At 42.3% G+C, this 13,995-nt stretch overlaps 1 protein-coding gene across 1 annotated transcript in view; it reads left to right on the forward strand.

The window, feature by feature from the left end:
- The window catches only part of ISOC1 (isochorismatase domain containing 1), a 147,615-nt gene that overhangs the window by 70,757 nt on the left and 62,863 nt on the right, over window positions 1–13,995 (forward strand). The window contains exon 4 of the mRNA XM_069625624.1: window positions 13,310–13,426. Coding sequence (XP_069481725.1) covers window positions 13,310–13,426 — 117 coding nt within the window. The remainder of the gene's footprint in view (window positions 1–13,309; window positions 13,427–13,995) is intronic.

Genomic DNA, 13,995 nt, shown 5'->3' on the forward strand with positions numbered 1-13,995 from the left:
TTTGCTAGGCTTTTAAGCAATATGGTTATGATGACGAATCCCTTGTTATCCTATAGTACTTATGCTGCGCTTGTTACCAGGATTACCTTACTGAATGCAAACCATTGAACTTGGATTGAGCAGACTGAGGGCTAGCCTACTGGCATTGAAATGTGTGACCTCGCATAGATGTCTTCTGCAGATTTACGAATCCACTGATATGTAATCACTGATGCATAATATGGCAATTCTTTAGAAACTCAAATTGCTTCTTTTGGAATAAATTGCATATACTCGTTTTTGTGCTGTGAAAAGAAAGATGGCGGATAACGTTCTGACTCGCATTCTGTAGAATAAACTGTACTGAAAAGCTGACCGCAATATATTGGCCCTCACATAAATTATTGTAACCATATTATGAATTTGGAGAGGTTACCCTTTAACAAATATATTTATTTTCGTACGATGAACAGCCTTAAAGGGTTCACTTTTAGCAAATTGTATATTTTCTTTAATTGCGACATTTGTACCTAATCTGTTTTTATATCTCATAGCTTTGTATCACCTTTTTCAAATACCTCCATGTATGAAAAGGTTACTTTTTATTGAATTATATAAATGCATTTTATCATTTCATGTTATTTGTATATGACTTGTCTATACACTTTTATGGTCCTTCGACTGAAATAAAGTTGCTATTGATTGATAAACAGTATGGATAGGATGCTGCAAGTTTATTAAACCTTTTTAATGTTAAGATTGATACATTTTCTAAGCTACTGTGGGACTCGTTTCATGGCTTGAAACATAAGAAAGTATTATGTTCTCTGTAATTGGTCCCTGTGGGAATCTGTCCTAGCCATGTCGTGGAAGCTCCCTTTAAGCGGATCGATAGGGGTGTATAGCCAGAGCGGCAATTGGAGATGGTCGGTCTACATAATGGGTTGTCCTCGCATCCAATTAGCTCTTCACAGTACTCCCAGGTACCTCCGTTGCACTCTGTGTAGTGCCACGTGCGCTATCCCTTAATGAATATACATAGGGATGACTTTACATAGTTGGGCGAGAAAAGAAACGGGGCCTTTTTTGTTTGCCTCTTATTTCGTGTCTAATTCTGGTAACTCTCCTACATCAAAGGGCAAAACTACTTCGTGTGCTTAAAAAAAAAACTGTACACAGAGATTTAGCTCTAGCACCGTAAATGGCATTTTTGATGTACAATTTTATAATTGAATGTGGTTTCCTTTTTGTCATATAAGCTTGTCGGAGGGTGTGTGCCAGAAGCAAATATATTACTACATAAACCCAGACATTTTCGAACTCTCGTGTACTATGTACTCTGCATAGAGCTCTACGCCCTAGTTGCTTTGCCTCGCAGTGTTTGCAGATGATCCAGCAAGTGTTTGGGTGCATAACAATCCTTTCTGTATTTTATGCCAAATTGAAATTCAAAGTTCATATTTTATTAATCGGAGTATATTTCCTATGAATGCAATGCAGCAAATGTGTATTTTGCCAGTTTAGCTAAAGAAAATCATGTTTGGGCTCAATGTTCTGCTTGATGCATTTTATAGTCGTTTTTATAAGAGGACCAGCAAAAATCAATCCTACTTTGGAAAACATGTATTAAGGACATGCCATGTTTTCAAGGATTTACACCAAAGATTTGTAGCACTAAACTTAATTCTAGCCACTCCATATATTAAAATCCGACACTGCAATGGGTTTGGTTGGATGTTGTTTCTCTGGAATCAACCTGAATTGGTATTTAAAATGCAAATATTTTTTTAGTTATTCGGGCAAATTTGGAAACGTCTGTTACAACCTAGTCAAATAAAACAAATTGAAACCTCTGTGGAAAGACTATCACATGGATGATTAGTGGAAGGGGAGGATTGGCTGAACTCGTTCACGCTCAGCTGTGGCTGTCTGGTTGTTTTTCTGTTTTATTCCTGGCTCTTAGTGTCTCCCCACTCCTCTACGGTGTGCCCTTCCTTGCTATACTTCATATTAGTATGCTCCTCATTTCCTTCTAATTTACTCTATCTCTAAGCCTAAATTTGCTGGGAGGCGGGTATCTCGTTTTGCCTACCATTAAGGGCTATTTTCAATAATGCGGTTAAATGTGATGCGAGGACATGTCCGGCAATCCCATGCCCTGGCAGACCCCCATTGCATGTCTCGGGTCCTCCTGGTATAGTTTTGTTTAGCTTCACAGCAAAGAATAACCAAAACGGCCAAAGTCAATAATTTGGGATTTTGTAAAGGGAAAGCCTTCAGCCAATTTGACACACTGCCGTGTCCCAGGCAGAGAAACCAGGAAAGGTGCCTAAATTGCCAATGGAGCAGCCCAATGGATGCAATAAGCCCTGAATATTCCCGTCACTACTTGCTTCCTTGGTGACTTTCGGTATGTGTGTGCGCTCTGCGTTACGTATTCCATATTTCTGTAATGGTATCATTGGAGTCTTCTAGATCCAATGCACCATCCAGAAGACAAGACCTAATGACGGGGTCTGCGTGCCATCTATATCTCTAAACTAGGTTGCCACAATAAATGGGGTTAATGTGCCACCTCCGATTAAACTAATTGTGGCACTGAAGCAACGACAATGAGCCAAAACTCAGTGCCTAAACTAGGGGGCACTGCAAAGAAACCTGGTGTTACAGCTCCTCCAGTAAACCACCACCTATGCCCCAAAGGTAATAGTCCTGTCCCATATACGAGCCAAAATAAATTGTGTTACTGATGCGCAACCATTGAGCCAAAAATGAACAGCCTAAGGAAACATGAGTTTAGTTTTTTATTTTACTGTGCTAGCCATCTCCCTACACAGCCTACACCAATATATTTCTGACCATAATAGGATGCTCTAAAGATTGCACATTTGATGATTTGACAAATTGGATTCTAAAATACGGCAGCACAAGGATGAGTAGAGGCTAAAATGCCCCCTCTGTCCTCGCATTCCTAGAAACAAAGAACCAACTCGATCATAAAGGCAAAATGGGCACAGTCAAGAGATATACCTCCTTCGCCTTTTGTGGTAAGGGAAGGCTATGCTCTTAAGAGGGGTGTGAAAGTGATTCAGAAGTAACCCAAACAGCAGAACATAATGGTGCAAAATAAAGGGGAATGTCCAATCAAGGTTCTATAAAAATAGATATACTCCAGTAAAATACAGAGTCTGCAAATAACTAAAAAGAAAAACCCGCCCCTGGGGGAAAGAGCAGAGAATAAGCAAAGTTCACACAATGCAGCACTGTCTTTTTTTTTTTAACTTTACTTGCATCCCTGAATCATTACTCAATGTTCTTTAAAAAAGGATGTTTCATGGAAGCGAAAAGGTAATTGGTGGCCTTTCCAATCTCTAGGGCCCAAAACTGGACCAATAGGGCAGTTAATAGTACCTCCTTGCGTTTCAACGGCATCCAACTCTTCTTCAGGCAGGTTCTAATGCGGTAGTGCAGTTTGAAGGTCAGCGAAGCAGGTCGGGCACTCACCAGGATCTGCTCGGGGTAGTCTTGTAACGACCAGAAAGGGTCGATGAGTGAAGGTCCAGCAGTTCGTCTACCAGCAGTGATTGTCAGAACTGTGACCTGTTGCTCTGATGTTCGTTTTGGTGAAGCAGCAGTTTGAGGGCAAGTCTGGTTGAAGTGTAACCCCTAGTTTGAATTGACAAGCGACTCTCCAGCGGTTGGAGTCTGCTCCCAGCATCTAGCGGTTGATTTAAGCCATGTAGATGATTGGCTCAGCAAGGGCATGATTTAGCGTTGAGTGGGTTTGAGATGGTCATTTGTTTGGAAGAGCACCAAAAAGAAACACTGGGGGGGGTTACGAGAGGGGGGAGGGGGATTGCTCGGTGTTGAACATGGCTTGACATCAGCTCAACTGGAGTTGAGGCGGCAGAACCGAGAACCTTGGCTGATCTGGTCCTTCAGATGCTGTGAGACTCACTTCAGGGGCACGAGGACAGGATGAGTCCATTCAGGGTCTGTTCTCCCAGCTTCAGGCAATTCTGGTGCAGAGTGGCGGGTTCTGATCTACAGCAAATGTTACGCCCAATATGCTGGGGTAGTGGCAGAGCTTTCCTCCTCCTTTTGGACTGCTCCTTCACTTCAGTGGTTAAGAAGTGGTGCAAGACCACATTTTTTAAAGGTAAAAGTCCACAGGGTATTGGACTAAAGCTAGCCTGCTTTAGGGATCCAATTGTCAATAGCATCAAAGGGCTTTTAGATATACAGCACCCTGATGTGGGGCTACTCCTTTCAATGGGTGTTCTCCTTAGATGCCTGTGCCCAGGACAGCTACCTGTTGTGTAGCGGTCTCTGGGGGAGGATGTTACCTATCCTCACAAAGAGATCAAAAAAGCGGCATGGCCATTAAAATTTCTGTCCTGTCACTTGGCAGGATAATCCTGTCTGGCTAGAATATACATCACCTTCCACAGCTCAGTTGGCTCAAAGGACCCGACACGTGTGATATATCAAAGTATGTGGCTGAAATGATAATGAACAGTGCCATGAATTTTGGTACAGGGGTGCATATCTTAAATGCAGCCCCTCCACTGCAGAGACTTGGCTGTTACTGCAGCTGTCAAAGGGGCACTGTGACCTCTGAACCTGCTCTGCGCCACTGATAGAATGGGTTTTGCAAATCAGGATACTGATGCAGCAGGGCACAGGTACACTGTATGCTTTTGGCATGGAACGTTATTAAAGGGGAATCTGTTTAGAAGATAACCCTTTCCAAGATGGATTTACCTGCATCATTTTATTAAATTAATAATCAAAAATGCAAGGGCTTCTACAATCTTGCCAAATGCCAATCTGTCACGCTTATTCCTGGTTTACATTTTGGGCTCCTTGTCCTTACTCCTCAGTAGATTATTATTTAATGGTGTGCTATCCCCTGTGATCAAAAGGTAAAATAACTAAGTGTTTGTGTTGTGGTTCGCATTTATGACTAGAGAAACCATTAAGTTCAAGTTAAAACCAAAAAATGATTTTATGGGTTATTTTACTCCACTTCTGATTAGTCATTAACGTCTTGCTGTTGCCACAGCAAAAGGCCAGTAAAATCTGGCACTCGTCTGGCTAGCTTCCCCCAAATGCACGCTTTCTTCAGTTCGTCTGGAGAAACCCATCAGTGAGGGGGGGGATAGCTCTGGGGGCAACCGATTTGTCTTTGAAGCAAAAGAACACTGGGCGACACAGGTTCGGATCCCGATCTCTCCCTTAGAAACCAATTTCTGGTATTAATCGCGTTATAAAAGAACAATTCTATTTATCACGGGCACAAGAATTGGTAGCTCTGCACTCGGTCCTTTCCTATTTAAATATCTATTGTCTGGAGAGATTATGGACCTACATAGATCAACCATGCAAGTAGAAATTGCTATGTCGGGATCACTAATATGTTGAATTGTATCTCGAGTGGCATTAACTTCAGGCAGGACACACAGGAACCACTCCAGCACCAGGCATGTAGATAAGTTGAGCTTCTTTATTGTTAGTTAAAGTAGGAAGGTAAGACTGAAGAGCAGGTAATATGCTTCTACCTCCTCTGGCTCTCTCTCCGCCTCTCCTCCGGCGTCATCCCTGGAACCCTCATGCTCCCTAGGTTCCAGGCCTCACACCAACACTCCAAGCTCCACTAATTTCACACACATACACATAGCTCATCTTGCCAAATGTAAAGCTAGGTGCTAGGCTACAACACATCTCCTTCCTTAAAAGAAGAAAATAGAAAACTCTTCACGCATGCACCAGGAATGAACATACCGGGGAACAATACTCCTTCTGTCCTGGTCTGCCCCCCACAACCTCAGGACTGCCACCGCAAAGCACCTCATGCTCGCTATGAGCAAATAGATTTCACTATCTCCCATAAACCATCTATACAAAAACCTTGCTCCTTCAGTAAGGGCCTGCCACGCCCAAACCCTAGACCTGCCATGTCCAGGCACAACCTCACCCCAGTACAGGACACCCTAGTCTCTGTAATGCGAGCACCATTCAAACATCAATTTTCCTTAATGTTTAATACAACACATGAAGATTAACCTTGAGATCTCAAAATCTCTAACCCAACAAGTAAAACCACTAGCACCAACCTTTCTCGCACCTAACAACAATTTACAACACCACCACCTCTCGCCAAACACAGAACAGTAAAGAAAATGTTCGCAACACAGAGCACAAAAACACAAATGACATAACCAGTGCTCCAGATAAGATTTTGAGGTGGGAGTATTTTACTCCCTATTTTTAAACTTTTAGAGTAAATGTGATTTTAAGAGTAAAAATGACTTTTCTCCTTTGCAAGAGAAACATTTTTGTGACACCCAGCTTTCTGCATTGTGACAGATGCACCTTTCATTATTTCTCTAAGGTCTGGCCATTTGATCTCTGCTGTATATATTTAAATGTTGAAATCACAGAAACCTTGCCAATCACACAGTAAAGCAAACATGAATTGTATTGTGTGTTTTGAGATTCGATAGCAGAATTTTCTTTTGATGTTTAATGAAAGTGCTCATTTCCTGGAGCTATTAATACATAATGGTATGCTAATGTTATGATACAACAGTGCAGAGAGGCAAGGGCTCCATGCTAAATTCTATATCTATTTTAATGGTCAAATGGTTATTTATATAGCGCTTTTGGCAAAGCGCTGTACATAGAACATATTTATCGCAATTATCACCAAAACAAAGTTGGTACTCCTTTATCGACCTCAAAAGGATGCAAGGCTGAGTTGCCCTTTGTGGGATTCGAACCTGCAACTGACAGATCACGCACAGATTGCAGCAACAAGTGCTCAACAGGCTGAGCAACTTATTGGCTACCATTCTTCAGAGGTCGGTTAACTGAGTATCGACTCGGGTATAATAGATAATCACAGTACCTAGATGTTGGACGAACCATTTATGAAGCACTGCATAAAGTTAAATACCTATCTGGATTATCACAGGGACAGGTTTTGCTGAGTTTCAATTACCAATGTAACTTTCATTTGTTTGTTTTTTAACAGCGCTTGCATTTCCTGGAGAGTCAGGTTTTGGATGTTTTAATTGTAGTCTTGAAGATTTGAGAGGCTAGAAAACCTGTGATTGGTGTAATGACAATCACTCACCCTTGAGCAAAGACTCTACTGCCACTGACCATTTATAGTAATGCACCCCATTGACTGAAAGGCTGAATGGATGTAAACTAGACTGTGCATGGCCCTCATTTTGCAGAGTTTTTATAATTCGAGTGTACATTATATTTTACGTATAAAAATGATGTGCCTCTGCATGTTTATGGACAGGACCGCAACTCTGAAAAATACAATTGTGCAATGCTGGTTTGCTTTCAATGGGGAAAAAAGCATCATTTGTTACAAAATATGAATTTTCAATTGCAACTTAGTTTTCCATCTTATTAATTATACAATCCTAAAATTCTAGGAAAATAAATATGCACAGTGCTTCTGTTTGCTACATGTATCAACACAGCAGAAGTTGAATGGAAATAAACCATTACTTTTATCAGAGTGTGCAGTTTCTTTTTTTAAAGGTTAAGAGAAATACATTCTGTTTCAGAGTTGGCTTGCTATTACATCCATGTAGATAAATATCAAAAGAAGCCTTCTGCTTTCTGTCAAGTAACCTGACCTTTGCACTGCCCTCTGCTCTAAACCTGTGTGTAAATGTACACAGGAAAATAATAAAGTGGTCGTATTTACAAGATTTTCATGCATAAAAAGGCCTTGTACGCACCTTATCTGGAGGCCTGGACATAACCACAAAAGGCGTGGCGCGTAAGGTATGCACAGGCACTACTGTGCCAAGACTGCACACAAGCACAAACAACATGACAAAAATGTAGTGCTTGCTAAAATTGTCCAATAAGAAAATTTGAATAAATATATAATTCCCCAAGTGACTTGCCAGTGTAATGGTTCACCTGGTCCGAACATGACCACAACGTCACTTAATACAACTAAATCAAAAACACCAAACTACGCTGGCATCGCTGTGTGCCCAACTAACTTCAATTAAAAATATTAACTAGGCATGCTCAGGAACTACATTCCAACTCTAAATATGCACATGAACTGCCTGGCACCACAGACCTCAACTAGGAGTTGGAACCATCACTCCTAGAACGACACTATTCCATAACTACCACTGCAGCACCTACCACACACCATTCCTACTGTGCAGGGCCTAACTCCCTCACTTCACACGTCAAAATACACTTGTTCAGTCTCCAGTTTACTTCTCGGGAGCACCTTGCCCTAGTGTCACCACAATACTACCCTATACTCCTAGCGTTCATCTAATCAAAATGCTACACCTGAATTTGTGTTCAACCTCTAAATAACTCTAGTTTTACCATGGCACCACACCTTGCCAGCATGTGAGCCACAACCCTTCACTCAAGCGTGCCACCTCTCACACGCACCATGTTCGTCACGTAAGTCACTACATACTTTCACATGCGTTCACTCAACGCAACCTCAACATTTCATGCAAATATCACCATACTTGCCCTGGACATCAATACATGCACTCAATTCTATGTCCACTAATCACAATAATCTATATAACCGCTTTAAAATATAATCGAAGGATGATTAACACTAGCAGATATGGTGGTGATCAAGCACCATTCTGAAAGTGTGTGCCAATTTAACATATCATTTTAAAACATCCCAGTAGCTCCTTGTACACTCTTTTTAAGAACCTTCATCTTCTAAGACATTTATGTGCAAATACATTGTCAAAAATACTGTGGACATTTCGCCTTTAAAAACTAATAAACATCATTATCATGTTTTAAGAAAAACTTTTCATTCATTTTCAATACCCTCCACATCATCATCTAAGACTTTATCATTGAAGAAAAACATGCAGTACTGGATTCATTTCACTATCATTTTGCCTGCTTCTTATTCCCCAAAAACGTTCATTTTATCATCACATAAACAACCTCATCATCACATGCCACTCTATAATCATACATTATGCAAAAACATGCATGCTCCTTCTTTTTTCTTTAAAAAAAAAACAGATTGCACATAAGCCTCTTTAAATTCGAAAACAATGCAGCAATATTAGGCAACTCCATAAAACTGAGAATTACTCATGAATTCTCAAACATTTCTATATATGATAGCGGTACCTTAACATAAGCATGCTTTTCCTTAACACAAGCATGATTTTCTTCTCACCACTGCATGAACCTTTAATCACATTTAATCTAGTCAACTTGGCTATGAAAGTCAGTTTCTATTTTACCCAGTGCCACTGCACCAACATCATCTGTTCAAGAATGCCAGCATTATTCATCATTTCTCACACAGCTGTGCGCGCTGTACATCAAACGCCAACTGTTCTTTGAAAGGATGCGCGCGTAGCTTCCATTTAATTACCTTGTTTTTTTCCCCAGCATTGCCGCAATGCATTTAAAAATCACATTATCTCTTTATTTCGAAAACATAAATAAATGCCAGCTTTAATCCATGAACTTGTTCACCAGAAAAGTTCCAGTAACAAACGCCCTTTCCTTGGGTTTGGCTATAAACCAACAAACTCCTTCTCTCGTAGCTCCTATAAGCATCTCCTGCTTGTCCAATTAACACCAAACTTCCTGTTCGTTCCTAAAATGTCATGACGCTCCGTCACGTTGCCAGGGCCTTTCTTCTGATGTATCCCTCTTCGAGTGTTCCTGTGAAACTTTGACGTGGGGATCATGGCGCAGGGCCAATTCCACACATTCCAGCTTAACGGCACAGCTGGAACGCAGGGGCATGACTAGGCGCGCGGCACCCATGGCCCCCTGCAACTCTCAGCAACTGCCCAAATTTTCGTCTCTGTTCGAGTCTGGACTCCATTTCCCACAATTCGCCTGCCTGTCAGAGCGCAGCAGCGTTTAAATGCTGCAACCAATCTCACTTTCTGGCAACTGGCTAGATCTGCGCTCATCAATCTTCTCTGTTTGCCTCACAGAGCCGTCTGCTCGGCCCTATCCTCTTCCATCCCTCTTGATGGCTGCACAGCTCCATCAGCATCTCGCTATAAACATTTCACCAGCTTCTCAACTCAGCACTGTTCAACTGCTGATGGAAAGACATCCGGACCTCGCCTCCCTTCTTTCAGTACTTCATCTCTGCTCTCCACTTTCTAAGGGTTCTTCTCAAGATTTCCTCGTCACCACAATGATGCATTTTGGAGTGTCATTAACTTCAGGCAGGACACACAGGAACCACTCCAGGTCCAGGCATGTAGAAAAGTTAAGCTTCTTTATTGTTCAAGTTAAAGTGGGAAGGTAAGACTAGAGAGCAGGTAATGTGCTTCTACATCCTCTGGATCTCTCTCTGCCTCTCCTCAACCATCGTCCCTGGAACCCTCATACTCCCTAAATTTCCAAGCCTCACACCAACACTCCAAGCTCCACTACTCTCACACACAGCTCATCTTGCCAGATGTGAAGCTAGGAGCTAGAGCAAAGCTAGGTGCTAGGCTACAACACTTGTTATGTGAAACCTTCCATTTGCTCAAAGGTTCTGGACTGAAACACTTTCCATTAAGCTTGCCTGGTCATTTCAAATATTCCCACTCTTCAGTGCTAGAAATGTTGGACGCTTAACTGTAGGCCTGTCATTTTTTTTTCAAAAAGTTCTTATATTGTGCTGGTTAATTCAAACCGTACACACAACAAATATCCATTGAACAGAATTACAACACATTCTCCCGACAATAAAATTATTCAGACTGGCCTGTAATGTAAGAAAGGTTCATCTCTCAGAAGCTAGCAAATCAAATTGATGCCTCCTGAGAGAATACATTTGCAATGACGCATACATTCTGTGATTTTATTTGCTTTGTCAGATGGTTGTTAATTTATCAGTGATCTACATTTTCTCCCGTATTCACAAGGGCCTTGCCTTCTCTCCTCATTAGCATCTGGGCCGCTGTTCGAACTTCCTCCAACTTTTCCCAGGCCAGATATCTTTCCTTTTCCTCTGCTGCTTTTTTACAGGCCACAGCCTCTTCCTCCTTCTCTCATGTTAGCTGAACCCTGCAGGCTTGTCCTTGGCCCAACCCCCCCAACAGTGATGTCCATTTCACTCCGATTCTTCTTTCATTTGCTGACCTGTGACCTTTCTTCATTGTGTTATCGTCCTATCATCCTTTTTCTTTCTCGAAGTTTTATTCTTTCTCCCTTAATTATCTTCTCAAAATTTAACGCTCTCCCATTCCAGGTTTTCTTTCATTTTCTTATCTCCTCATCACTAGTTATGTCCTCCTGCATGTGGCCCACCATGATGTTTCCTGTACTTTACTCCTCCCTCTTCTCTTTCACATTTCCTCCATTTACTTTCTTCTTCTCAAGGCCCCCCTCCGCCTAACACAATTTCTTCTTTGCTCTCCTTCTCTCTCTATCTGTTGTGATGGTTCTTTCTCCACCTCCTTGTGGTGTTGCAACAATTTCATAACCTACCTTTTTGTTGACTCTTTCACTTGCCTACTCTTGCCTTGTCTCTTGCCCCTCCTTTGTCTCACCACTTTGGTCTCCTTCCTCGGCATTACACAATACATTAAATCTTTGCCTTGAATGCTTTACCTTCTGCCCTCTGTGCCTCCTCCTTGATACGCTTTGTGTTGTAGTCCTCCATTTTGAAATTCATCCTCCTTTGCTGCTTCCCTTTCTTGCTTGTCTCCTTAACTCCACCCCGCTCTTGCTTTTCTTCCATGTATTTGTGTCTCTCCTACTTTAATCTGGCTCGCTTGCCACATGATTTGTTGCATGCCTCCGTTTTATACCTCACCTTTTAGCGATGAGTCTTGCAATGTCATTCACCTGTGGCTCCACGGATGCAAGGCCCCCACCTGTGGGGTCCATTATTTGGCTCCTGGGCTGCCCTGTTAGGAAGGCTGCCTGTCTTCTGGCTGGTGGCAGAACCTGGCGTGGATGCTGTTTCCAGCTTGCTCTTGTGGTTCTCTGCATCAGTCAACGCCCTTGACTTCGAGGACTATCTACCACTTTGATCCATCCCTATAGTGCACAGCAGCGGCGCTTCACAGCCGCCTTTTTTATTTCCTTGCCAGAATACCACCAGTAGCCTGACTCTGCCCCATGTATGGAGAGGGTTTTAACATTTCAGGAATGTTTTTGGGTCTTCTCTTCCAGCACCCCTATGCTCTGCTGGATGTATGTTTAGGCTCCTAAATAGTCACCTGCTCTCCAATGAATATGTAACTGCTTCATAATCCCCAAATCCTGTTGGATCTAAACTGCAGTGTTGAATCAAAAGTCCTTGGCTCTTGCCCGGACGACCAAAACAAAACTGATGGAACACAACACATGCATTGGACGGGAGCCATGAAGAAAGTTCTAACCATCTGCCTATCACTCTGAAATTCTAGTCTGTGACCAGTTATTGGATGGAATCTCAACAAACAAAAAATCACGGACTACAAGACAATTTAGTTATAACATTTAAAGAGCAGGATTTTTTTCTTCCCTAATTAGTGTAGGCTTTTCTTGTTTGCATTCTCATCGACCGTGCAGCCTCGCTGTTTAACACATTACATGCATGTACTGTGTGGCAGCATCCTGTATTTACATGCTCAGTCTAGTTTCAGGTTGTTGAATTCTTGTATTACAGTGTGTTACTGTATTTTCTATATGCATTCATAAGCTCGACGAATGGGAGTGTGAAATGGGATTACTGGCAAAGGTTTTTAAAGTAGTCTCCAAAATATTGTCTGTGATTCCGCAATTTAACAATTGCGACCCTGCGCACTATCCTAGAGTAAGTAAAAAAATAATATGGTGCCCTTTGACCATGTGGGGTTGGGGGTGTCTCCGTTATTTTGGGATTCTGCTTGAGATTGTCCTCTGGCCACCTCTGAGCTGCTACATTGAGTGCCCAGAAGCATAGCAGATGTTGTATAGCACGTTGTACTCCTGTGGTGCCCTTTTTCATCACAGAGTCGTTAGTGTAAATCTGTTTTAGGAGCGCCGATAAAAATGTTTGAACTCATTCAAGCCCATCCACAATGAGACATGCATTGGTTTGATGTGAAGCCGTTTCTTACAGCTTATTAATTCCAAAGTGCAAATGCAAGACATTTTAGCGCCATTTATAACGCCGCCCCCGCTGATGGAAAGTTTGCGTTTGTTTTCCTGCAGCTTCACTGGTGCAGTTGGCATCTTCGAGCACACTTTTACTTTTTAAATGACATGTTTGTGATGCCGTGTTTTGTATACCTCGTTATATAACGTCCATGTGTTGTTGTACCTCCTAACGCTACGGCTCTTCTTGTTACAGACTCACGTGTGTGTTCAGCAGACCGCACTGGATTTGCTTGGACGCGGAATGGAGGTTCACATTGTGGCTGACGCCTCCTCATCAAGAAGCATGATGGACAGGATGTTTGCACTAGAGGTAATCTATCACTGGGTGCCTCCTTGGATAGAACCGTATATGACTATAATAAATCATTGCCACTCCTGATTTGAAAATGAAAGTGAACATTTTCATAATCATTTTAGGAGGCAATACATTTCCTACCCCTGGCGTTCTGACTTGATGACCCTTATCCCTCCCTGTGTCCTTCATTCTGGTGCAAAGCAGTTACCACCCCCACAAATTCCTCCAGCAGAGAGGCGTTCCCTATCCCTGGAACTCCATCTGTGTGCAGCATGGTTTCGGCCCCCAATCCCATGCTTTTATGTGTGACTCATTACACACCCTAGGCAGTCCATTTACGTGTGTTACATCTCTGCCCCTGTTGGTCCATCCCAGTGAGGGACACTACCCACCTTCAGCACTCTATCATGGGGAGTTACACCTCTGGTTTCCAACAGCCCTTCCGGGTGAGACGCCTCTCCGGCATTCCACCCGGGTGCGACACATGCCCCACTCTTAATCGGTTCCTCTGCGTGTGTTATAAGTTCCTGCTCCCATCAGTCTATTGTTTTAGGTGCATTTCCCACCACAATGTATCTGTCTCT

This window comes from Ambystoma mexicanum, chromosome 6p (assembly GCF_040938575.1).
Source record: "Ambystoma mexicanum isolate Mex_15411 chromosome 6p, UKY_AmexF1_1, whole genome shotgun sequence".
Lineage (NCBI taxonomy): Eukaryota > Metazoa > Chordata > Amphibia > Caudata > Ambystomatidae > Ambystoma > Ambystoma mexicanum.